At 37.3% G+C, this 27,939-nt stretch overlaps 2 protein-coding genes across 3 annotated transcripts in view; both read left to right on the top strand.

Moving 5' to 3' along the window:
* fam171a1 (family with sequence similarity 171 member A1) overlaps window positions 1-13,196 on the top strand; it is a 65,556-nt gene extending 52,360 nt beyond the window's left edge. For both annotated transcript variants that reach the window (XM_061915638.1, XM_061915636.1), the window contains 4 exons: window positions 7,102-7,218; window positions 7,301-7,415; window positions 7,512-7,629; window positions 9,781-13,196. In XM_061915638.1, coding sequence (XP_061771622.1) covers window positions 7,102-7,218; window positions 7,301-7,415; window positions 7,512-7,629; window positions 9,781-11,253 — 1,823 coding nt within the window. In that variant the 3' untranslated portion in view covers window positions 11,254-13,196. The remainder of the gene's footprint in view (window positions 1-7,101; window positions 7,219-7,300; window positions 7,416-7,511; window positions 7,630-9,780) is intronic.
* A 1,928-nt stretch (window positions 13,197-15,124) lies between these two features.
* Window positions 15,125-27,939, top strand: part of nmt2 (N-myristoyltransferase 2) — a 45,513-nt gene continuing 32,698 nt past the window's right edge. Inside the window, exons 1-3 of the mRNA XM_061915633.1 lie at window positions 15,125-15,338; window positions 15,694-15,811; window positions 24,371-24,512. Coding sequence (XP_061771617.1) covers window positions 15,226-15,338; window positions 15,694-15,811; window positions 24,371-24,512 — 373 coding nt within the window. The 5' untranslated portion in view covers window positions 15,125-15,225. The remainder of the gene's footprint in view (window positions 15,339-15,693; window positions 15,812-24,370; window positions 24,513-27,939) is intronic.

Here is a 27,939-nt window from a genome sequence, read left to right as displayed (position 1 = left end):
ATGGGACCCATTACCTTCCTGCTTGGCACTCAGCATTAAGGGTTGGAATTGGGAGTTAAATCACCAGAAATGATTCCCGGGCGCATCACCGCTGCTGCCCACTGCTCCCCTCACCTCCCAGGGGGTGATCAAGGGTGATGGGTCAAATGCAGAGAATAATTTCGCCACATCTAGTGTGTGTGTGACAATCATTGGTACATTAACTTTAACTTTTAAATTATGGAATGGATTAAGCAACGAAATCAAACAATGTACTAATAAGATCCAATTCAAGAAAATCTTCAAACTTAGTGTTTACAAAGTACATAGAAGAAGGATCATAATAAACATTCCATTCATCCATTAATTTTCTAGATAACCTTTTTTATCTCCCCATATGAAATACAACATTACTTCACTAATTGTTTATTTATTTTGAATGTTATTATTTATTGAGTATGTTATGAATACATTGAGAACAGGAAGTGAACAAAAGTGTTAGCAACTACTATGTAAAGGAAAATGGAAAGGATTGAATAAGCGCTGCTTCTTCCTACTCCTTTTCGAACATGTTTAATAGAGAGACTAGAAAATGCGATGTATCATGTTGTAGGCATGCATGTTCGAAATAAACTTAAAAAACGCGCACAGGCTGCAATGTGGCTTCGACGTCACAGGCCTGCAGCACTACCACCTGATATGACTCAAATCTGATACAAAAATATTAGGGGTCCAATGATTAATTTGAACTTGATTTGATTCAGAATTTGTGTATGCTGTTACGATACAGGGACAATGATATTTTTACAACAATACAATCCAAAACTATTTTGTTGAAATCAATTCAGTAACTTTTTATCAAACCTAATTTAACCAGTCTGATTGAGAAAAGCGTACTGGATACTGGACACTGCAAGTGAAGTTTCCTATTTCCTGTTATTTCTTGTAAGGGGATTGTATAAATGATTTATGGATACAAACAAGCAAGTAAAAAACTATTAATGGCCAATGCATTCACATCTTATTTGAATAAAGTGCATCCAACAATTCAGGTTGAGTTTAGAAGAGGAAACTCTTTCTGCTCACCGTTTTAACATTCAAGTAATTTTCAAAAAAACTACAGTAGCAAACATTTTAACAGTAATTTTACCTGCTAAATAAAGTTCCCCAGTTCGGCCATATCTGTACTCTGTGTTCTGCCCTGCGTCGCCGGTGAAGCGTCCTAGGTGTGCGAAAGCAGGTATGACCCCCTCATCTCTATTGATGGTGTTGGCCCCTCGCTTCCTAATTTCCATCCCCTATTTTTTTGATTGATTGATACTTTTATTAGTAGATTGCGCAGTTCAGTGCATATTCCGTACAATTGACCACTAAATGGTAACACCCGAATACGTTTTTCCACTTGTTTAAGTCGGGGTCCACGTTAATAAATTCATGGTATAATATAGGGATATAAGGACATAACATGTTATATCCTTCGTCCATCTTTTACTTATCTGCTTCTGATTTTTCCATGGCTGCCAGTTGTCATATTCTCGAAGTTGGTGCACGACGTTACTTGCGCCGCTGTAACTTCCGTTGTGTCGGGTATGTCTTCTGTTGCTTATAGTTGTGTTGCGGGTTCATATTATTGTGTTGTGTCCTTTGTCTTTGTTGTGGCTTTTGCAATAATAATCTTGCTAAAAATGTTTGTGTTGTAGTTTATGGTATTATCTTTAGGCGTTTGTGTTTATGATCAGTCCAGACCACCGTAGGTATCTGCCATTTTTGTTTTGATAACAGACTTAACGTTCAACATCTTTATTATTAAAAGTGCTAAACTTTATGTAAAGTCAGCCATTCTAAACTCTAATGTTTTACTTTTTCTAGTATCGATAAAAATCAATCGGTTCCCTTTTAAACTATCTTGAACTTATCTTCCGAAAGGCAAACTTGCCAAGCACAGATCGATATACCTGAAATTTAGGAATACAAATCAATTTATCGATCAATCGTTTCATACCGGGAAAAGATCAAATCTAAAGAAATTTGGAGCGTTTAGACTGTCAAAGAAATTTCCAATCTGTGTCATTTGACGGCGAAAAAAAGTTACATTTGGAGTCTAGTATAAACAGAGCCGTTGTAGTGATATATGAAACACGTGTCAGATGTACAGCTTGTCCCAAATTATTCGTACCCTGGTCAAAGAAGTACATTTTAATATGGTGAATAAGTATACTTTGCCTGTGAATGGTGCACGACTCCTATTAAAATATCAATTCGAAAAAAATGCACCAGCACTCCTAGCGACCCCAAAAGGGAAAAGCGGTAGAAATGGATGGATGCCCGGTTTTCATTTTTCTTGACATGTTATAGTTGATTACATTGATTTAGATCAGGGTTCTTAAACAGTGAATCTCCCCCCGAAGACTATAATTCGGTTGGGGCCTAAAACCAGAACACTGATATTTTGGTGATCCTCAGTTTACCATGTTTTATGACGTTTTGTGATCCCGTAAATTAGTTAAAAGTTTTGGTACGTCAAGAGATTTGTTCAAGAAGTAGTTACATTTTGCGCGCCAGTGTGCCAAAGAATAAGAAAGTAATCACCTTAGAAGCATTATAAAAAGGTCAGAAGTAAAAATGAGCATTATAAAAAGGTCAGAGAAATGATTAATACCAACTGTTAGCTACACATTTGTTTTCAAATGCTTTATTAAAGATAAAGTTTAGTCATGCTTGTGAATTAGGGCTGGAAGATTATAGCAAAAATAATAATGATTAGTAATATTGAACTCTTGATTAATAACAATTTGCTAATTTGAAAACATTAACTTTATATATAATTTAAAAGAGACATTGGATATAAATAACATATAAACAAGTAAAAATAATAGTAACAATACATTTAAATGGCAAAATGAAAAAAAAAAACTGATTTTTTTCATTTAATCTTTTTTAATTGCCTTTTTTTTTCAACATTTTACGCATGTTTTACCATCATAGAGTGTATTATTTTTGTGTGATAAATAACATTTAATAAAATGTTTGTTGATTGAAGTAAAAAAATCATCACATTTATTGGTGCAATAAAATGACCAGTATTTTAAGCCAATGATAATTGTGAATCAATTTATCAATTAAGTGCAATATGCTTTTGTAAGGTAATTTGTTAAAACCTTTTAGTTTTTTTTAGCTCAGTAAGATCGGATGTTGATCACAGCACAGTTATTGTGAAGGGGCACGTGTGCTCTTATTCTGAGTTTGAAGTGGCTAGACAACCTAAATAACACTGTTTAAACAAACAAAAAAAAAGAGCGAGCCTCTCAAGTTGCGTATGTTCGTCCTGTTTGTACATCAATATTACTTCAATGATGTCGTTAATAACACAAGCAGATGGGATGTGCTGTGGGTATGGATTCTTCTTGCTAGCTTTGTATTTTAGTCACTGTTTCAAGTGGCCGTCTCAACATTGTTTAGTTCAGGATAGAGCAGTTGATTGTTACGGGGTTAAAAGGAGCGGTTCTGGACACGTTATTTTCCCAAACAAATGTTACCTCTCACAATGACAGCATATTAGTCACATTTATGTCAATTTCTGTGATGTCCTGCGCTTAACAGCGCATTCCGTTTTTTTGGCCTATTCTGTGATTGCGTCCGCATCTACGTGAACGCGGAAATCATATGGTCTACGTTACAAGCTCAGGAACTTGCATGCACATTGTGCGGCTTGTTAATCTTTTTTTTAATTATATTTTTGTGAACAGGGAAAGCCAAAATTTAAATCGTGTTTAAAAAATTCATTGTCCAGCCCTATTGTGAATGCTAAAGGCGTCCTGGATTCCAACCTGTTAGAAGAAAAACCGGGAGGAAAAGTGGAGGTTATCCTTCTAGACTAGTCTGGGAGAATGTTTTAAAAAGTTGGAAATGTTTACCACAAGTATAAAAGTAAGGGTAACCAAAGATCTTATCCCTCATCTTATATCTGTCGATCGTACATATATATTTTCAGGTTAATATTTTGTTCAGTGTAGTCAGACAGGCTTGTAACCTGTAACACTTCTATTTTGAAGGCCAAAGGAGTAATTGGTTTGTAACGCTTGACAAATATGTGTGACCAAGTGATGAAGCTGCATGTAAATAAATGTGTCAGAAAAGTAACTTGCTTATGGAGTTCCTCTCTTTTATTTGCTTATTGTATTTTATAAGTAACTTGCTTATGGAGTTCCTCTCTTTTATTTGCTTATTGTATTTTATATTTTTGTTTGTATTTTCTATATTTTCAATGTATCCTATTTACAGAGTGAGTGATATTGGGAATTAATTTAGGTTTACTTTATAAGGCTGTTAATCTTAGGGCATGATTTGATTCGATTCTTGGGGAAAACTATTCAATTCAGAATCAATTCTTGATTCAAATCGATTCCCAATTAAAAATCTATCCTTCCAGGTCTATGATTAACTACATTCTTCCAAACAATAGACAAGAACTCTATGATATATTTTTTATATTACTTCAAAGACAACTGGTTTTGTTTAATAAAATTCTACACAAACATGTAATGAAGTCAAATGCAAATAAGGCAAAAAGAGAAATATACAACACTTCTCTAATGTAAATCTGTACAGCAGATATGGGTGTAGAAGGCAAAAAGAGAAATATACAACACTTCTCTAATGTAAATCTGTACAGCAGATATAGGCTCTACACCAACACCATGATTTGCCTGAGTGTCTGGGCAGGACAGATTTAAACAATTTAAATTACATAAATGATAAATAAATGATAAATGGGTTGTACTTGTATAGCGCTTTTCTACCTTCAAGGTACTTAAAGCGCTTTGACACTACTTCCACATTTACCCATTCACACACACATTCACACACTGATGGAGGGAGCTGCCATGCAAGGCGCTAACCAGCACCCATCAGGAGCAAGGGTGAAGTGTCTTGCTCAGGACACAACGGACGTGACTAGGTTGGTACTAGGTGGGATTTGAACCCGGGACCCTCGGGTTGCGCACGGCCACTCTCCCACTGCGCCACGCCGTCCCTGTGTATATATATATATATGTATGTATTTAGTCAGCCACCGATTGTGCAAGTTCTCCCACTTAAAATGATGACAGAGGTCTGTAATTTTCGTCATAGGTAGTACACTTCAACTGTGACAGACAGAATGTGAAAAAAAAAATCCAGGAATTCACATTGTAGGAATTTTAAATAATTTATTTGTAAATTATGGTGGAAAATAAGTATTTGGTCAACCATTCGAAGCTCTCACTGATGGAAGGAGGTTTTGGCTCAAAATCTTACGATACATGGCCCCATTCATTCTTTCCTTAACACGGATCAATCGTCCTCCTGTCCCCTTAGCAGAAAAACAACCCCAAAGCATGATGTTTCCACCCCCATGCTTCACAGTAGATATGGTGTTCTTGGGATGCAACTCAGTATTCTTCTTCCTCCAAACACGACAAGTTGAGTTTATACCAAAATGGATACATGGATGATACAACAGAGGATTTGGAGAGAATATAATGTGGTCAGATGAAACCAAAATATAAATTTTGGTTTCATCTGACCTTCCATCAGTGAGAGCTTTGAATGGTTGCCCAAATATTTATTTTCCACCATAATTTACAAATAAATTCTTTAAAATTCCTACAATGTGAATTCCTGTTTTTTTTTTTTTCACATTCTGTCTTTCACAGTTGAAGTGTACATATGATGAAAGTTACCGACCTCTGTCATCATTTTAAGTGGGAGAACTTGCACAATCGGTGGCTGACTAAATACTTTTTTGCCCCACTGTATATATAATGTGTGTGTGTGTGTGTTTGTGTATATATATATATATATATATATATATATATATATATATATATATATATATATATATATAATGTATATGTATATATGTATGTTTGTGTATGTATATACGTGTGTTTGTATATGTATATATGTATGTATTTATATATATATATGTATATGTGTGTTTGTGTATGTATATATAATATATATATATATATATATATATATGTATAGGTATACATGTGTGTGTGTGTGTATCCATCTATCCATTTTCTACCGCTTGTCCCTTTTGGGGTCGCAGGGGTTCCAAATTCCATCTCGGCTGCTTTCAGGCGGAAGGTGGGGTAAAACCTGTACAAGTCGCCACCTCCTCGCAGGGCGTGTGTGTGTGTGTGTATATTTAATCAAATAAAAATAGTTGTTAAATTAACATTCTTCAACACATTTTCTTATAGACTATTACTACCTTATTGTGTAATTTCCAGCTAAAATTGCCAATTTAGCTATCACATCTCCACATTCGGTCATGTTATAAATAATTAAGGCTCTAAGGAGAACTGTACTTTTTAAAATCATTCACAATCCTTTTGAGAGACAACACATATATTTTTATTTTTGTGTATTTTAGATTGCAAACAAACGCTAGCAAGAGGTGGGTAACAATGTAGCTAATATATTTCACTTATAAAGCCCTCTAAAAACATAAAAAACCCACCAACAATACTCCATTACTGTACGTGTCGTGTCCTGCATATTAAGTATTAGTGACATTATTGTTGTAAGAGCTAATGTCGAGGAACTACTTTGAACTACACAATACTTGATCACGGAGGTAACTTTTGCAGCAATATTTTTTTAACTTGGAGTGAGTATTATGATTAAATTATCATCTAAACTGGTAAATCACCAAATACAACATCTAAAAGTTCTGACAAACGCTTAAAATGACCAAAATATGGTAAATATTACATGTTATTATCAATGTGCCTGTTACTAAAGTGTATAAAACGTTGATGGAGGTTTTTGAAAGTCTTTGGAGCGCTTTGTAGGCAGAATAGATCAAATCCAATGCTTCTTACTAGAGTTTTTTTTTTACAATTCATAATGCATAAAAATGTCAAAAGCAAGTGTTTTTGTCTCAGATAAAAAATGTGCAATTTCACATCAAACCTTTTTGGGTTTGGAGCAACAATCAAGTGACTCTTACTCTCTTGTGGACAAGTCGAGGACTGCCATGGGAATGTCTTTTCAATCTTCAACGCTATATTTATGGTACTTCATTAATAGAGTACTACTTAAGTACACTTAAGTTGTGATTTTTTAAAATAGGTGGCTGGATAAAGAGCAGTTGGGGTCACGTGCAAAAGGTAGACAACCAACTCATCCTGACATACATTGCTCCACAGCTGGGATACTGGGTGGCGGCAATGTATCCACCTCAGCCAGGTGACACTCACCATTTCATCCTGAGCCTAACTCTTACCCAATTTTCAGTTTCATTTGTATGCATTGCTTGTCTCTCTCTCAGGTACCCTTGTTGGGAGAGACATCAGCATGTACCACACCCTGTTCCTACTGGCCATTCTTGGAGGCATGGCCCTCATTATGCTGGGTCTGCTCTGCATTCTTCTGTACTACTGCAGGTGTGTTAATATATTATTTTATTTTACTCATTCAGGTGAATGTCACCATAGTCTGTTTATTTCCTTTTATGGTTAAATGCTCTTTCTCTTCTGCAGGCGTCGCTGTTTGAAGCCTAGGGGTTCTCATCGCAAGCTCACAGTGTCTTCTGGTCTTGACAGCAGCAAGAGGGACCAAGCCACCTCCATGTCTCACCTCAATCTCATCAACAATGAGGTTTGTAATGAACATAGTGTATTTTATTGACCAAGGCTGCTCTCAACTTCATGGCAATTTCACTTAATTGGCAATATAATATTATATTATACCACCAATATTACAAGTGTTCATCATCAATGAGTATTTATGCATATGATAATGTTTTTGATGTATTTTTGACATAATACAGCCTCCCCTCCTTTGTTGCTGTTAATTGGTTCTGGACATCACCTCAGTAAATTAATTTTCTCAAAGTAGGATTTAATAATTGTCTACCAAATATATTCATAATTAGAGCATAAAAACTGTTTAATACTATTTTCAATATAACGAGAGCCCTGTAGACATGAAGTAAAACCCTTCGGTCCCTTTTACACTGCTGCCAGAGACTGAGCTAATCAGTGGCAACGAAACTGGACAGCATGCTCTGATGTTTGTTCTCCTCTAGTGACAAATACTACTGTAGTATTGATATTTTTAGTTTATTTAGCCTTTTTGCGCTTGAAAATTCTTACTTTAAGATTAAAAAAAATACATCAGAATATTCTTTAAAAAAAGAAAAATACCCTTCAAAAATATCAAGCCCAGGATTATTAATTTATTGTAATATTAGTTTTATGTGATTTTTTTATTTGTTGAATGGTTATATTTTTAGTGGAAATCAGACAAAAAAATACTAAGTAAAAATAAATGTACCGTATTTTCTGGACTATACAGCGCACCGGTATATAAGCCACACATACCGGTACTAAATTTTAGAAGAACAAATACTTTTCAATATATTAGTCTCGCCAGACTATTTGAATCAGATATATTTGTTGTGGAATGAGTTATTTACAGAGAAAGATTAGTAAAACGGCTGATCAAGCAAAACAGAGGTCATCGTCATGGACCCACTAGCTGCGGAAACTAGCTCTCCAATCCGCTAAATAAACTTAATAACTCCACTGTGTTGTTTTGGTGAATTTACTGAGGAATTAGTGAAACTGAAACAACACAGCAATAATGCCATTGTAAGTTGATAAGACTAACACAGATACTTGTAAACTTGTTAGCTTATTAGCAAATGCAAACAACTATAGCTTGATTACAGTATGATAGCATGTGCAAATATGCATAAAAACAATCATACAGACATCTCACAAGAGATCATTTAGTACTATATGTATGAATAGTTTTAGTTATATTTTAAAACTTTTAAACGTAGCATGGAGTGATGAATGAAGAACCCATACAAGTAAGAACACTAGGTATTGGACTACAGCAGAAGATGGAAAGACACTTGTACTTATGGTTTAAAGCACTAAATAGAAGCAAATACTGTAGACATTCACCCCGCAGAACTTGCAGTGAGCAAACTTGTCCAAAAGATGGCGTAATAGCACAAACAGTCACACAGCTTTCTAATTTCTCTGCTTATTTTGAATGAAAACGATTTGCATTTTGACTGTTTACGAAGAAAAATTCATAAATTAGTGACTTATAGTCTGGAATTTACGGTAACTATGATAATATTACTTATTTTTTACATTGGTAACAAGCATAACATTATATCGGGAGACAGAAAATTACCGGGTGGCACTGGAGCTTATCCTAATTGCACTTGGGCGGGAAGGCAAGCTACACCCTTGACAAGTCGCTAGCTCATCGCAGGACCAACACAGGTACATTATTTAATCTTTTGACAACATAAAAAAAACAAAAAAACTCAAGAGTGAAGTGATTCATTGATTTTAATGCTATATTGTAGTTATTGTTGTTTGTATCATTATTATTATTACTGATGAAATATTTATTTTATAATTATTAGAGTTTTGAAATATGAAATTTGAATACAATATAAATTATTTTTGAAAAGTAAAGATGACTATTATTTATTTACCATCTTATTTATTTGAGATTTATTGTATTGGTTTATGGACAATGTCCAATGTCAAATCTTTACATTATTCACATATAAAATGGATGAGCACACCAATTTTAGCATTCTCTGATCAATATCTCCAACACAACCTCATCCGGTCAAAATATCCATTCAACAACTAAAAATCAACTTTCAACTCTCAATATTTTGTCCTTTACTGAGGTCATGCAGTCAAAATCAGATCGATTCAAGAAAAAGCCACTGTTGCATGGCAATTATCGTGAAAATGTTGTTTTAATTCTCAGATACATCTGGAGCTGGTTTCCACGGGAACAGAGTCGGACATGACCACACCCATGCTGAAGCCTTCCACTTTTCAGTGTGGAGACAATCCACATCCACACAGCCTGATCCAGCACAGCAAACACAGCCGCTCTTCCCTGGGCAACAGCCAGCAAGGCTCCTCTTTGGGCAATCTGACGCCTCACAGCAAAGACTACAGGCAGTCTGTGGAAACAGTCCAGCTGAAGTCAACACTTTCTTGTGGAATGGAGCGAGGATATCGTCAGTCATACACTTCCATCTGCTCATCCAATAACCACATATCTGACGGACTATCAGCAGCAAACCACGGACTTCTTTCTGACCATCAGCTGAGCGGCATTGTCTCTCCTTCCTCTCCTCCTTGTTCTCCAAGCAGAGGGGATGGATGTGAGTGCAGAGCTCCTGACTACCTTCTCTCACGGTCTGTGGACCACATAGAGCGCCCCCCTTCGCTCTCCCGACCAGGACAGCTGCTCTGCTGTGCCTCCGTGGACCTGCTGAGTGGCGGAGAAACCTACCCGAGGGTGCGTCCCACCCTGGTCATCCCCGCTCACTACATGCGCTTGCCTGGGGAGCACCCTCTGTCTGGGCAGGCCCTCTTGCTGCAGACTGACCAGCAAAGTGACCTTGAGACCATCCAAGCAGAACTCAATGCCTCGCAGCCCACACGGTCTCCGGGACACGCTCCCAAAGACTGCATCCCAGGCCCTTCTGAGCAGGGCGATGGTGAAAAGCTGGTGGAAGCTTTGTCCATACCTTCAGCGCTTGGAGACACATCTCTGGTGGAAATAAACAGCGAGGACACACTCCTAGCCGAAAAGACTTTAATGGCTCTCCGAGGCGGTAAGCCTCTGCCTCACCCGCGAGCCTGGTTCGTCTCGCTAGACGGCCGCTCCAACGCTCACATACGCCACTCCTACATTGACCTTCAGCGGGCAGGTTGTCACGGCAATGCAACAAGTGCGGCAAGTCAGCAGGGAGGTGGGCGGAAGCATGGCAGCGGCAACGACGCCAGTCTGGACTCGGGCGTAGACCTGAATGAGCCCCGAGCGGGTCGCAGAGGCAAAGACGTCAATCAAGAGGAGCAAGGGGTCAAAATGAAAGGGTCAAAGGGCACAAAACCAACGACAGCCTTCACTCAGCTGGTGTATGTAGATCATCTGGACGGGGCAGGCAGCAAGTACAACTCCCAGGATAGCAAACTGGGCTCGGTTCAGTCGTTCACAGGAGAAACAGAATTTGCACAAATACAAAAGGAACCTCCTTCGCCATCCTCATCTTCTACTGCATCTTCTCCTCCTACTCTGTCCCCTCACAGCGGCGTCACTCTCAGGAACACACTGCTGCCTGCTTCTCCCGATGATGACGCCACACAGGAGGACATGGAGGAGGAGAAAAAGAGTCCCTGGCAGAGGAGGGAGGAGCGACCCCTGCTGGCTTTCAACCTTAAATGAATGCTAAGCAAAGGATCGATGCACCTTTATATTTTGTACAGCACTGACTTCAAACCACTTTGATCTTTTACAAAACTTTTATGAAACCACCGTTAACGTTTCCTGGGGGACTTTTTAATATGCAAAACAACGGTATGCCTTTTAGGAGCAACGAGTGGGTGATTCTCACAAAAGACAATCTACATGGATCTTTTTTCCTAAGCCATATCAGCCTTGGACCACCACAGATACACAGAACCAATCAAAGTGAACTCAAAACTCAATTTTTGTCTAACTTTTGATGTCCTCTGACGATTCCAGCACACTCCCACTCCCACACATCCATCCTGAACTTTGGTAGGGTTTCTTGACCAATTTAAAGCATGAGGCTTGTACCTGCTGTACTAGCAGGTGATTGGAATAAAGTCACCTTTAGTTTCAGAAACTCTTTGCTTCATACACTCGTATATGTACAGTTACTTGATACACGTTCATTCATCACATCTGCAACGTGTAATGAGATCATGTGACACGCCATGTGGCTGAAGGGCGAGTATGGAATTCTGTAGTTAAGTCCCAAGTAATGATATCTAATACTATGAAGGTTTTTTTGTTTTTTTTAAGGAGTTGAATCACTGACTAAATCAAATTTTTTTTCCTGTTAAGACTATACGTCAGCTTTATACACCTGCTTAAGATGCCTTTTTTAATCCATTTTAATTGCCAAAGCAAAGTATTTTACCTTGATGAGGCTTTCCAAATATATATTAAGTGCTTTTCGTCATCGCTTGCCTTTTGTTTTTAGTGTTTTTTTTTGTTTTTGTTTTTTTAAACCTGAAACCAAACTGTTTTGCTTGCAGTATTTCCCTTTGTATCTCCAAGTGCCTTTTCTTTAGATACAGATTTCCAGATGTGATCACTGTTTATTTATGTCTCATCTTCTTTTATCCTCTACCTCCGTATCTTTCCCGTACGCAGTAAATGTAACTTTTTTACCACTCTGCACACAACTCACGTCGTTTGCACTTGTCCATGATATCGTGCAGCAGGGAAATGGATAAAGCAAATCTAAAAAGTTAACTACAAGTTTTTAATGTGTTTTCTGACGAATGCTACATGTTTTGTTTGGTTGTTGTTTTAATGGAGTCCATGTGAGAGAGTTTGGAAATAATCAAATCCACTCTGAATTCATATAGTCATAGCAATCATATCAGACTTTTTATTATAGTTCATTTTATTCAATTGGTGGAAAATAATGCAAGTCAGCATTCTGCAAGGGCTTCTCCTTCTTGCAGCCTGTTGAGTGTGTAAATTGGTCGTTTTCCATTTTAATTCTATTATTCTGAATAAAGAGCCAAACTTAAACAATGTGTGCATATGGGTTGTTGCAACCACACTTTTTTTTTACTGTCCAACTGAGATTAGAATGTTTTTTGGGGTTTTTTCACATTAAACTGCATTGTAATAAGGTTCTGTCGGCCAGCGAGTGCCTTTCTTTTGATTTGAATAGTTGTCTGTTCAGAATGTTAATGTGATCAAGTGGGCCTTTTTTCATGTGTAAATTTAGTTGAAAAGTGCCGTTTTTTAAACGATCACCTCGATTTTAATTTTTATGCATTATTTTTTTTCGACTGTATGGTTTGCATAACTAAACTGTTAGTTAAAATAAAAACAAAGAAATCAATTTCCAAATACACTTAAACTATTACTTGTTTTATCGCATTATTAGGTCTTAGCAGCAACATGGATATTCATATACTGTGAATGTGATCGTGAATGTTGTGCGAGCCAGCACAAATGCAGCTGGGATAGGTTCCAGTGACCCCGAAAGAGACAAGCGGTAGGAAATGGATGGATGGTATTATTTTTTTTCTACAGTCAGTACAATGTCTGCTTTCCCATAACTGCTGTAAAAATGTCTTACATTCTTCTTGTTTTCCCCCATTAAATGAATTTATATTTTTCATTGTGTTGTCAAACAATTAACATTATATATCAGATGAATCGCTGTAAATCACTTGCTGATATGATTTAAAATAACCAAAAAAAGATGCTAATATTTTGACACAAATATATTAAAATGTCATACATTAGTTGTTGTTTTTTATGTTTACTTAAATGCAAGTTTTTATTTTCTCAAAACCTTTTAATAGTTTTATCCCAGGCACAGTCAGGTTTGATTTTACAGTGAAATTTGCCAGTCACCCCCTTTGCCCTGACGTATGCATAGGCCTGATCACTGACAGTACAACCTGTGTCATCTTTCAGCTAACCATCTGTGGTTAAGATAAAGGTGTGTGTGCGGCCTAAATACATTTCATAATTAATCTGTGTTTATACATGATTATTTAAAGAGTTTTTGGTGATTAATTACATTAATGAATGCGTTTTTGACAACCTCGATTTTAAAACACCTTAGCTATACTATAAAGTAATTTAGCATTTTAGTTTTGTTAACACTTTAAAGACCATTATGTTTGCATATTTTACCTTTTTTTTAATCGAAACATTTTTTATAAAACATATTCCAAGGGGTATTTGCCGAATATTAAGTCCTGAGGTGGCTCAATGATTGGGAAAGTAGCCACACATGTAATTTTTATGCATTATTTTTTTTCGACTGTATGGTTTACAACAAAAAACACCTACTACTTTAGGTAAACATATTAAATGTTGACCTTTTACACATATACATAAACATTGTATTTCAATGTTTATTTGGTCAGTGCAAGACTGCAAGCTAATCAATGCTAACATGCTATTTAGGTTAGCTGTATGTATTATGCCTCATTTGTAGGTATATTTGAGCTTATGTAATATCCTTTACTTTTATCATGTAATATCCTTTACTTTTATCCTCTTTGTATTTAATTTAGCATATCTCATGACACATTATCTGTATGTAATATTGGCTGCATTACAGATAGTTTTTTGTGTGCAATGTTGTTCCAGATCACAGCAAACATTACTTAACTTGCCAAACATTGTAATAAATCTAATAAAAGAAGACACACATCAACACCTTTGGCTAATAACAAAAGGCATTTCCAGGAGTTCTCACCTGCTGAGTAGCCTCTGATTTACTAATGGTTTCTAATGTAAAAATGTGTAGAATTAATTTAAAATTTCAACATTTCTGTCAATGAAGATTTGCTTCAGGCTGCAATACATAGTCATGTTGATAGTAGGCTATTATAGGTAAGATATAGACACGTCATGTGTTGCCTTCATTATAAGACTTACATACAGCTTTTCATTTTGTGTGGCTCCAGACAGATTTGTTTTTTGGATTTTTGGTCCAATATGGCTCTTTCAACGTTTTGGGTTGCCGACCCCCGGTCGAAAAGTTGCTAAGCTACAGTAATAAAAACGTTTAAAAAAAAAGAGTAGCCAAACTACTGAAAAATGTGGTTAAGCTACATAGTTTAGCTACATGTAGCTTGTTACTGCCCATCATTGCAAGGTAACCTTGCAGAAAACAGTAAGCGGTGTGAAATTGTGTTGCATGTTTTGTTTGGGAAAAGTAGTGTCACCTGGTGGACAGATATACAAAAACAAATTTAAAGCCCAGAAATATAAAAAAGAAAACATCACACAACAGGTTACATTAATATACATTAACATTAATATGGGAACAAAAGGATGCTGTTGTCATGAGTTACTATTGCAAAGTGTTGCCATTATAGGCTACTAGACGTAAATATAAATGCTTTAAAAATGATTATCCTTTTGACGGATTCCACCTTCAGTCATTTAACAAACAGAGTAGTGAAGAGAAAATGTATCGTCATTTTGTGGTTGTACCTAATTAGGTGTAACTTATGTTGTGTCCAGTTACTACAAGAGAAGCAACCCGAGCAGGTTTGGCTTTGCAGTACAGCCCCTGCCCTCAAGATGGTGCTGTTTCTCCCTCATCCGCTACCCTTTGTTTTTTCCGCCTGTCGCCCCTAGCTGCAATCTCTATCTTCTTGGCCATTTTTAAAAAGCGTTTTAATGATGGCGGAGGACAGCGAGTCTGCCGCCAGCCAACAGAGCCTGGAGCTGGATGACCAGGACACCTGCGGGATAGACGGGGACAACGAGGAGGAGAACGAGAACACGCAAGGGTGAGGACGGCCTGCCCACCACACTGTGGTCATCATGCATCACACAAGCCTATATGTGTGTGTTTGGATGGATGTTGGACGTGCTCGGTGGCTAAGGCAGCTAGCCGACACAAACACAACCAGGCTACTAGCTTGTAAGGCCATGTTTTCTACAAAGTTATTATCTTTGTATGCATTGATTTAACTACCTACAAATTACCCCCTTGACTTTATTGGAAGGCTGTCAAACAAACCGTTAGCTAGACAGCTAGCTGTCATTCGTTGCTATGACAGCTAACGTTAGCGTGTGTGTGTGTGCATGTATGTGTATTGAAAAAAAAAACCTAATGTTTGAGTTTTGCACTCATGTCCTTAGTAGTCCCGGTGGAGATTTGGGGGCTAAGAGGAAAAAGAAGAAGCAAAAGAGGAAGAAAGAGAAGCCAAGCTCTGGGGGAGCCAAGTCGGACTCTGCCTCAGACTCCCAGGAGATCAAGGTGAGGGCTCCATCATTCAGAACCATTTCATGTTAGCTTTTCTCTGTAAACGTCTCTAACAATTATGAAACATGAACTCACTTTGTTTATTTTACCAAGATGTGCTGGTGCTGCTTAATAAATTAGAATTTGACCAATAAGTTTATATATTTCAGTAATTTCATTCAAAAAGTGAAACCTGTATATTATATGCATTCATTACACAGATTTTGATACATTTCAAGTGTTCATTCCTTAGAGATTATAACTGAAAATAATGAAAAACCTATCATCAGTATCTCAGAAAATTAGAATATTACTTATGACCTATGAGGAAAAAATGGATTTTAGAAATGTTGGCCCCCTGAAAAGTATGAACATGTACACCACTCGATATTTGGTCTGGGCTCCTTTTGAACTGAATTACCGCACCAATTCGGCACAGCATGGAGTCTATCTGTCTGCGGCAGTCCTCAGGTGTTATGAGAGCCCATGTTGCTCTGATAGTGGCCTTGTTCTGCATTGTTGGGTCTGACGTATCGCATTTTCCTCTTCACAATACTCCATAGAAAAAGGGTTGGAGTCAGGCAAGTTTGCTGATCAATTAAGGTAAACAGTTAAATTGTATATCACTGTTTTATTTTAGAAAGCTATCAATTACTAACAGGCAGCACGGTGACACAGGGGTTAGTGCATGTGCTTCACAATACGAAGGTCCTGGTTTTGATCCTGGAGTTTGCATGTTCTCTCCGTGACTGCGTGGTTTCCCTCCGGGTACTCCGGCTTACTCCGATCTCCAAAAACATGCACCAAGGGACACTAAATTGGCCCTTGTGTGTGAATGTGAGTGTGAATGTTGTCTTGTCTATCTGTATTGGCCCTGCAATGAGGTGGCGACTTGTCCAAGGTGTACCCCGCCTTCCGCCCGAATGCAGCTGAGATAGGATCCATCACCCCTCGCGACTCCGAAAGGGACAAGCAGTAGAAACTGGATTAATGGATGGATCAATTACTAAATTCCTAAATTTGTACCAAGTAATATTATATTGTGGTGATTTTGAGCCAACAGAAGATGACCAAAAGCATTTGTTTGAGGAAGAGGCTCCGCAAACAATAGCCAGTCAGACACATGTTCTCACGAAACAGAAGGAACACGTAACAGGGAAGTTAAACACACAGAGCAACTACTGGTGTGTTGTGGAATACAGTCTGGTGTGCCGTAGGAGATTATGGAATTTCACCTAATAGGGTTAAAATATTTTTTGGACACAAGTAATTATAATCCGTAAATAATGTGCCGTTGTTGAGTGTCTGTACTGTCTAGAGCTCGGCAGAGTGACCATGTTATACTCTTCCATATCAGTAGGTGGCAACAGGTAGCCAATTTGCTTTGTAGATGTCGGGAACAAAGTCGTGTCATGATCAAAATATGCATACGACAGCGGGAAGCAGCATGTAGGTATCTTATGCTTAAACCAAAAATTAACGAAAGGCGAGTGCTGCTAAGAAAAGGCATTGAAGCTTAGGCATGGCTATGCAAAACAAAACTAAAACGAAACTGGCTGCAAAGTAAACAAAACACAAAATGCTGGACGACAAGATTAAAATAAAAATAAAAAAATAAAAATAGGTCTTAACTTGGGCCCTGGAGTGGGGGTGCAGAGTGAGGCCAAGGGAAAAAAAAAAAACAACTCATAGCAATAGTACACATCCCTCTTACATGAATGTAAGAGGGAAACATCAAACATCAAAGAACACAGAGGACATTAAAGACATTGAAGCAGCAGATACAACCAGACACTTCTACATACAGCTATGAATAAAAGTAAAAGAAACATATACACTGTGGTGGCCTCTGCGGTGTTCCACGCCATCGTCCGCTGGGGTGGAGGGAGCATGGCCAGAGACAGAAGCAGACCCAACAAAGCAACCAAGACAGCCGACTCCACTCTCGGCCAATGTCCAGTCCGCATGGATGAGCGAGGATACGTCCAAGGTGACTGAGGTGTCCGACACCTGCTCACCCAGTCGAGACACCGCGAAGCCTCTCCGTCCCAGCGCTCAGTGCTACCTCCGCAGCCCTGACCCCTCATCCGCATCTCCTCCAGTCCCTCCAAACAGACTCCGGTGTGGCAGAGACCCAGCAGCTGGTCTCCTTGGCCAAAAGGCTCCCGGGAGGCAGATCCAAAAGTCCACAAAAAAAGCACCATAGAGGTCACGAAAGTGCCACCCCTTGTCACACAGTCCCAAAGGGTCCCGGACCAAAATACAAAAAAATATAATAACACATGAAAACAAGAGGGAAACACAAAAGGATGACACAAGAGCACAGAGCTCCTGCCTACAGCAGCCACTACAGCAGCGCCATCTTGGGAAAAAAAATAAAAAATAAAAAATACTATAGTCATGGCACATAAATAGTATTTAAGAGTAGTCTTTGTACAGCTAGGGATGTAACGATATGAACATTTCATATTACGCTTATCGTGACCAAAATTATCACGTTTATCTTTATTATCCCGTTATTATTGAACATGCTCACTAAGTACTCATACACAACTGGAAATCTCTTGACCAAGTTATTTTTTTATACATTTAGAAAAAACACCATTTTTCATTTTGTGTTTCTTATGCTTAACTGATAGGGTTTTAGTCTTGATATTTTATCTATTTTAACGGCTAAGCTTGTATTGTTATAAATATTGATTTGCAGTGTAGCACTTAAGGAGTTATTTAATTTAGGGCTGTCAAAATTAACAAGTTAACGCATGTGATTAATCACAAAAAAATATTGTATCAATCATGTACACCCTTAGATGAATCATAACAGTATACACTATACAGCTAGTGATCAGATCAATGTGTTAGTACAAAATTGAGTAAGGAGACTCTGATTGGTGTTCTCACTGGTAGTGTTTCACTCTAAAATACAGCCTGAAAGAACTTTAGACCAAACTGTTACCAAGTTTCCTGCAACAAGTACATATGCATTCAAGTAAAACGTTTAGGAATGTTCCCGGATGACATTCTGACAATAAAACTGCATTTGTGCAAAAGTAAAGGGGGCTTTTCTTAAGAAAATTTCAACTACGCAAGCGAGTAATCACCTGTGATTAATCATGATTAATCCAAACTCTAAAATGTAATCAATCATGATGAATCCAAACTCCAAAATGTGATTATCAATGATTAATCCAAACTCCAAAATGTGATTAATCTGATTTATAAGTGTAATTATTTGACAGTTCTAATTTAAATGTAAAGTGCGTAATAAATCAAATCTATTACTATTATTTATTTCTGGCGGACAATTTGGTGTCCTACTCTGTTCAGCGGTCCTTCAACACATTGTAAAAACACCTCTGTCTCGTATTCCTCTTGAGTATACAATCACTGTGTTCTAAGGGAACACAGCTTATAAGTTCAATGTTCACGATTAAATACCTTATAAGATAGTAAGATGTTTATTTACGTTTAGATTGCTGTATGTCGTTTCTTAAAGTGGAAAGACGTTAATGTCTCTCTTTAATACTGTTTTTACCATTACATCCCCATGTAATGGCCGAGAGTGGAGTCTGCTGTCTTGGTTGCTTTTTTGGGTCTGCTCCTGTCTCTGGCCATGCTCCCTCCACCCCAGCGGAGGATGGCGTGGAACACCCCAGAGGCCACCACAGTGCATATGTTTCTTTTAGTTTTTATTCATAGCTGTATGTAGAAGTGTCTGCTTGTATCTGCTGCTTTAATGTCTTTAATGTCCTCTGTGTTCTTTGATGTTTGATGTTTCCCTCTTACACACATGGAAGAGGGCTGTGTACCATGGCTATGAGTTGTTGTTTTTTCCCTTGGCCTCAGTCCGCACCCCCACTCCAGGGCCCAGGCTAAGACCGATTTTTATTTTATTTTAATCTTCTATTCCCCCCCCCGTTTACCTGTATCTCATCTTTTTTGTAAGGGGCGCTGGAAGCCGGCAGACCCGTCAGCGATCCTGTTCTGTCTCCCTGTAATGTTTGTCTAAACTTGAATGGGATTGTACAGAAAATTTTAATTTTCCTGACGGAATAAATAAAGTACTATCTATCTATCTATGTACAGCTTGTATAGCAGTAATAATAATACATTTAATTTATAAGCGCCTTTCTAAAAACCCAAGGACACTTTACAATGTACAGATAACATAGTTAAAATATAATGATAAAAACTACAAAGGATAAAATCAAAATGTAACAAACAAAAAAAAGGACAATGGAGAGACAGTCACAGTGAGTATGACATTTTAAACAGGTGGGTTTTAAGTCTAGATTTGAATGTATGCAGGGAGTCAATATTGCGGAAGTCAGGTGAAAGAGAGTTCCACAGTTGGGAGCAGAGTGACTGAAAGTTCTGCGCCCCATGATGATGAGGCGGGTTGATGGCATAGCAAGGTGTATGGAAGAGGAGCATCTGAGGGAGCGTGCTGGAGTAATGATGTAGAGAAGGTCTGACAAATAGCAGGGGGTTAAGTAGTGGATGGCCTTAAAGGTATATAGAAGGATTTTTTAATTGATTACTTGCCTGACCGGGGACTAATGAAGTTTTTGCAGGATGGATGTGATGTTATGGAAAGAGGGGGGTTGGGTTATGATTCAGGTAGCAGAGTTATGGACCAGTTGGAACTTGTGGACGGACTTCTGTGGGAGGCTGAAGAGAATAGAGTTGCAGTAGTGGATGCGGGAGGTGGCGCACTGTGAACAATGAAGGCAGCATGGACAGTAAGAGAAGAGCAGAGCCGGTTAATATTGCGGAGGTGGAAATAAGCAGAGCGAGTAATGTTATTGATGTGAGATCGGAATGACTGTGTGCTATTCTACATGGCACCCAGACTGTTAACATTTAACATGAGTGGAGGGGATAACAGAGGAGTTATCTATAGTAAGGGTTGACTTTAGAAAGTGTGGATTTTGTACCGATAAGAATTACTTAGGTTTTATCACTGTTAAATTTGAGGAAGTTTGAGGTGAACCAGGATTGTATTTCAAATAAGCAGGACGTCAGGAAGGAGGCTGGAAGTGTGGCAATGGGCTTGGTGGAGAGGTAGAGCTGGGTGTCATCAGCGTAGCAGTGAAGGTGAATGTTAAATTTATGAAAGATATGGCCAAGGGAGAGAAGGTACAGTGGGGCAAAAAAGTATTTAGTCAGCCACCGATTGTGCAAGTTCTCCCACTTAAAATTATGACAGAGGTCTGTAATTTTCATCATAGGTAGTACACTTTAACTGTGAGAGACAGGATGTGAAAAAAAAAAATCTAGGAATTCACATTGTAGGAATTTTTAAGAATTTATTGGTAAATTATGGTGGAAAATAAGTATTTGGTCAACCATTCAAAGCTCTCACTGATGGAAGGAGGTTTTGCATCAAAATCTCACGATACATGGCCCCATTCATTCTTTCCTTAACACAGATCAATTGTCGTGTTCCCTTTGCAGAAAAACAGCCCCAAAGCATGATGTTTCCACCCACATGCTTCATAGTAAGTGTGGTGTTCTTGGGATGCAACTCAGTATTCTTCTTCCTCCAAACACGACGAGTTGAGTTTTTACCAAAAAGTTATATTTTGGTTTCATCTGACCACATGACATTCTCCCAATCCTCTGCTGTATCATCCATGTATCTATTTTGATATATATATATATATATATATATATATATATATATATATATATATATATATATATATATATATATACACACACACATACAGTATGTATGTATGTGTGTGTGTGTATCTATCTATCTATCTATCTATCTATCTATCTATCTATCTATCCATCCATTTTATGTATATGTATATATATATATATATATATATATATATATATATATATATATATATATATATATATATATATATATATATATATATATATATATATATATATATATATATATATATATATATATATATATATATATATATATATATGTATATATATATATATGTATATGTATGTATATTAGGGGTGTGGGAAAAAATCAATTCGAATTTGAATCACGATAACAATGCAATCCAATTCCAAAACCAAAGCTGACCCAGCAACACTCAGAACTGCAAAAAACTGAGCAATTGAGAGGAGACACAAACACGACACAGAACAAACCAAAAGTAGTGAAACAAAAATGAATATTATCAACAACAGTATCAATATTAGTTATAATTTCAGCATAGCAGTGATTAAAAATCCCTCATTGACATTATCATTAGACATTTATAAAAAAAAAGAACATTAGATTAGATTAGATAGTACTTTATTTATTCCGTCAGGAGAGTTCCTTCAGGAAAATTACAATTTTCAGCACAATCCCATTCAAGATCAGACAAACATTACAGGGAGACAGAACAGGATCGCTGACGGGTCTGCCGGCTTCCAGCACCCCTTACAAAAAAGATGACATGCAGGTAAACATGGGGGGGGGAGAAAAGAATAGAAGATTCAAATAAAATTAAAAAAATCGGTCTTAGCCTGGGTCCTGTAGTGGGGGTGCAGACTGAGGCCAAGGGAAAAAAAACTCATAGCCATAGTACACATCCCTCTTACATGTGTGTAAGAGGGAAACATCAAACATCAAAGAACACAGAGGACATTAAAGACATTAAAGCAGCAGATACAAGCAGACACTTCTACATACAGCTCTGAATAAAAAGTAAAAGAAACATATCCACTGTGGTGGCCTCTGCGGTGTTCCACGCCATTGTCCGCTGGGGAGGAGGGAGCATGGCCAGAGACAGAAGCAGACCCAACAAAGCAACCAAGACAGCCGACTCCACTCTCGGCCAATGTCCAGTCCGCATGGATGAGCGATGATACGTCCAAGGTGACTGAGGTGTCCGACACCTGCTCACCCAGTCGAGACACCGCGAAGCCTCTCCGTCCCAGCGCTCAGTGCTAGCTCCGCAGCCCTGTCCCCTCATCCGCATCTCCTCCAGTCCCTCCAAACAGACTTCGGTGTAGCAGAGACCCAGCAGCTGGTCTCCATGGCCAAAAGGCTCCCGGGAGGCAGATCCAAAAGTCCACAAAAAAAGCACCACAGAGGTCACGAAAGTGCCACCCCTTGTCACACAGTCCCAAAGGGTCCCGGACCAAAATGGAAAAAAATATAATAACACATGAAAACAAGAGGGAAACACAAAAGGATGACACAAGAGCACAGAGCTCCTGCCTACAGCAGCCACTACAGCAGCGCCATCTTGGGAAAAAAAATAAATAAATAAAAATAAAAATAGACAATAGTGTCAGAGTGGCTTACACTTACATCGCAGCTCATAAGCCTGACAACACACTGTGTCCAATGTTTTCACAAAGATAAAATACGTTATTTTTGGTTCGTTTAATAGTTAAAACAAATTTACATTATTGCAATCAGTTGATAAAACATTGTCCTTTACAATTATAAAAGCTTTTTCAAAAAAAATCTACTCTGCTAGCATAACAGAAGACTGGGGTAGGTCCTGCTGAAATCCTATGTATTGAATGAATACAGAATCGTTTTGAATCGGAAAAATATCATTTTTGAATCGAGAATCGCATTGAATCGAAAAAAATCGATTTATAATCGAATCGCAACCCCAAGAATCGATATTGAATCGAATCGTGGGACACCCAAAGATTCGCAGCCCTAATGTATGTGTGTGTATATATATACACATATATATATGTATGTATGTATATATATATATATATATGTGTGTGTGTGTATATATGTGATTTAAAAAAAAAAAAACATTTTTTATAAAAATGGCTCAGTTGGTAGAGCGGCTGTGCCAGCATTTTTGTTTCCAGGTTCAGTCCCCGCTTCCGCCATCCTATTCACTGCCATTGTGTCCTTGGGCAAGACCCTGGTCAGTGGCCTTGTGGTTAGTGTGTCCGCCCTGAGATTGGTAGGTCGTGAGTTCAAACCCCGGCCGTGTCATACCAAAGACTATTAAAAGGGGACTCATTACCTCCCTGCTTGGCACTCAGCATCAAGGGTTAGAATTGGGGGTTAAAATGATTCCCGAGCGCGACCACCGCTGCTGCTCACTGCTCCCCTCACCTCCCAGGGGATGGAACAAGGGGATGGGTCAAACAGAGGGTAATTTTACCACACCTAGTGTGTGTGTCTGAGTGTGTGTGCGTGCGTGCGTGACTATCAGTGGTACTTTAACTTTACTTTACCCACCTGCTCCCAGTGCTACCCACACTGGTTTAAATATAACTTAGATAATGGGTTTTACAATGTAAAGCACTTTGAGTCTTAACAGAAACACGCTATATAAATATAAATTACTTCACTTCACTTAATAACTTAGCAACATTTAAAAAAAAAAAAAAAACTTTTATTGTGTTTAGAATTTTGAGGACAAAAATGAATTTATTCCATTTTGAAATGAGGCTGTAACATAACAAAGTGAATAACTGTGAATACTTTCCAGATGTGCTTTTTTTCTTACAACATAAAGACAAAAAACAAAACAATAACACAGTTGCAGCAGAATTATACAGAAAATTAAAATTGCATTGAGCTATCCACTTATTTAATTTCTCTGCATCGTGATTGTTCAACAGAATCCTGGTTTGCCCATTCAGAAGCTTCAGGACATCCAAAGAGCCATGGAGTTGTTGTCCTGTCAGGGCCCAGCAAAGAGTGTTGATGACGCAACAAAGCACAAGTACCAGTTTTGGGACACACAGCCAGTGCCAAAATTAAGTAAGTATTTATCGTGAACGCGACTACTGATCATTGGGATTTGTGTCCTGATTTTTAGTACGGTAAATGCCCGCCTATTTTTAAAAATATGTTTTAAGATTATCATGTGTGCTAAGAGTTAATTTGTTTCGATAATTGGCTCCAAGATTGGTCGGGGCAGAACATTTCAAAACTCTTTGTGTTTGTGGGGAAAACCAACGACTCCCAAGGGATCTGAGCTTCAATTTAGGGATTGGCGATATGGCCTAAAATCTATATCGTGACATATGATAACAATATACATCACAATATATTATTTAGTGAATAAATTATAATAGAAGCTTTTGTAAAAGGCTCCTAATTTGACTCCTTGCTTATGCAATAACATATTACATAATTTCCAGTTGTATTATTTTCTCAAAACTGTTATTAATCTACTTGTTAATTTACTGTTAAAATTTGGTTACTTTCTGTGTATATACTTCTGCCAAAATGTAACAATCACTTACTCTGTTGTCTGGATAATTTAGATTAGTTTTGGGCGATCCTACAAATTTGAGTATTGATCGTCATTGTCAAGAATATTGAATGGTTACATTTTTTATCACAATTATTCCGTAATCAGACAAAAACAGAGGATGGCGATGTAACAATATAAATAAATACAAATTATTTCCTAGTATTGGCTTTTTTTTAAATATTTGTTTTTTACCCATAAAGTCCTCCTTTGTCAAGGCACCTATATCCTGAGTTTGTAAACAATAATGATACTAATGATATAATGACATTATATTTGGTATGGTTACTGTCAATATTTGTATTAATCAGTCCAATTTTGTTGACATTTAAGAGCTCTAGCTTGCATTTAGCATGGTTTATTGTATATTCCTACAGTGTAGGCAAGGCACGCCAAAGCATGTTTATTTATAGAACACAAATTCTGTTAAAATGACAGTCACATCCACTCATACACACACACATACACACTTGAGGAGAGAGGTGCACATGAACTTTAACAACTCAAGGTTTACAGTACAGACATTAGAAAATATACCCAAATATTGTATATATATATATACATACACGCACACATATATATATCCATACATATATATATATATATATATATATATATACATATATATCCATCCATCCCGCTGCGGCTCACGATCAGCAGGCTATCGAGATCACAGCAAAATGGATGAACATACCTCGGCATCAAGGATCCTCAGGAAGTGTTCACAAGATCACCTCCCGAGGGCCTGTCCACCGTACACACTTAGAGGGAAAAAAAAAGGAAAAGTTACAGGGCTTGATCAAATACAAAACAATAATCACAAAAAAAAAAAAAACAGAACAAAAAAGCAAGTAAACCATGACAAAACCATATCAAAAGTGACACAAGAAAAACAAATGTAGTGTTGAATCAGTACAAAAGATAATAACAATAAAAATAAAAAATAAAAAAGGAATACAACTACAAAAAAATGGCAGTTTAGTTTTCCTTTAAATGTCTATAACTTATGCTTCAATATATGTCAGTAAAGGTTTCCAGGTTAATTCCCATTTATTCATATTTGTAGAGTTTATAAATCTTATTTTTTCAAGAGTCATTACATTCACAAGTTCATTTAACCAGTTCCTGAAGTTGGGTGCAGATAGAGTATTCCAGTCTCTGAGAATGAGTCTTTTGGGCAAAACCGTCCCAAGCAGCAACACAGTTCTAATATGTTTTGGAAGCTTTTGTGTTTCTGAAGACCACCCAAATAAGATCATATCCCTGTCAGGGACAATTTTTCTCTGATATACCCCCGAGTAAAAAAAGAAAATGCTGGACCAAAATGATTGAATAATTGGACATCCCCAAAACGAGTGAGACAATGATCCTTCAGCAGATTTACATTTATCACAAAGTGGAGATGTATCAGGATAAAATTTGTGTAATAAAACTTTAGAATAGTAAAAACGATGAATCACTTTAAACTGTATGAGCCTATGTCTGCTGTTAATTGAGCACTTGTGAATTTGAGAGAGTGTCTGTTCCCATTGCTGATTGGGTATTGTTGTTCTTAGTTCCTGTTCCCATGCTCTTTTAACACTGTCTGCTGATGCCATGGAAATAATGAAGCAGCTGACAAATTTAGCGATAAACCTTTTACTTGTGGGTGGTAAATGTAATAGTTCTAAAAGAGGATGTTTTTCATTTACCAGCTGAGACTTTGAAATGTTTTCTTTAATAAATGTTTTTACCTGCAAATAGCAAAACCAACTGAATTGGGACAAATTAAATTTGATTCGCAATTGCTCAAATGACACAAGACTGTCCTCGACATAAATGTCTTTTATGCATTTAATTCCATTTGAGTACCAGTCAAAAAATGTTTCATCTGTTATCGATGGAATAAATGCATGATTGTGATATATTGGTGAATACATAGTTACATTGGAAATATTCAATTGTTTTTTAATTTGAGAAAGAATTTTGATAGAATTTCGTACTACAACACTATGACTTATTGATTTAATTGAAGAGACTGGTTTAGTAAAAAGTAAGGATAGCAATGATGTATAAGGTTTCACTAATTACTGCAGTTCCAATTTCAGCCATAAGGGAGCAGAATTAAGAGATTCATTATTTGGGGACCCCATCTTCCAATAGGTCAATGCGTTCAGATTTGATGCCCAATAATAATTTTTGAACATTGGAAGACCCAGTCCCCCTTCCTCTGTAGATCTAAATAAGTGCTTTTTGGATATTCTGCGTTTTTTACATCCCCACACAAAATCTAGAACTAAAGATTCAAGTTTTTTTTTTAAATCTACAGGAATTACAATTGGTAAATTTTGAAAAAGATAAATAAATTTTGACAGAGTGATCATTTTAATAGCATTCACCTTGCCTAACATAGAGAGAGGTAGGGTCTTCCAATACTCAATACACACTTTCAGTTTCTCAAAGGCTTCAATAAAGTTCAACTTTAGTAATAATTCATAATTTTTAGATATTTTTAAGCCAAGATAGGATATGTAATTTTCTGCGACTTTAACTGGATTTTGACTGATCTCAACGTTATCTCCTAGGAACATAAGCTCACTTTTGGACCAGTTTATTTTATAACCAGATATTCTACCAAAAGAGTCTACATATTCTAAAAGAAGTGGTAGTGCAACTTCTGGCTCAGTGAGTGTAACAAGTACATCATCTGCATAAAGGGAGATGAGACTCTCTGATGAGCCCACTGAAAATCCTTTAATATTAGAGTTCATTCTTAAACCAATAGCCAGTGGTTCGAGGGCCAAATTGAAGAGTAAGGGCGAAAGGCAGTCACCCTGTCTCACACCGCGATGTAATTCAAAACTATCCGATATTACATTATTAGTTATGACATATGATTTTGGTGCAGAATAAATTATTTTAACCCATTTTATAAAATTTTCTCCCAATCCA

The sequence above is a fragment of the Nerophis ophidion genome, linkage group LG11 (assembly GCF_033978795.1).
Source record: "Nerophis ophidion isolate RoL-2023_Sa linkage group LG11, RoL_Noph_v1.0, whole genome shotgun sequence".
NCBI lineage: Eukaryota > Metazoa > Chordata > Actinopteri > Syngnathiformes > Syngnathidae > Nerophis > Nerophis ophidion.
Note: the sequence above shows the minus strand (reverse complement) of the source record. Positions and strands in the feature narration are given on the sequence as shown.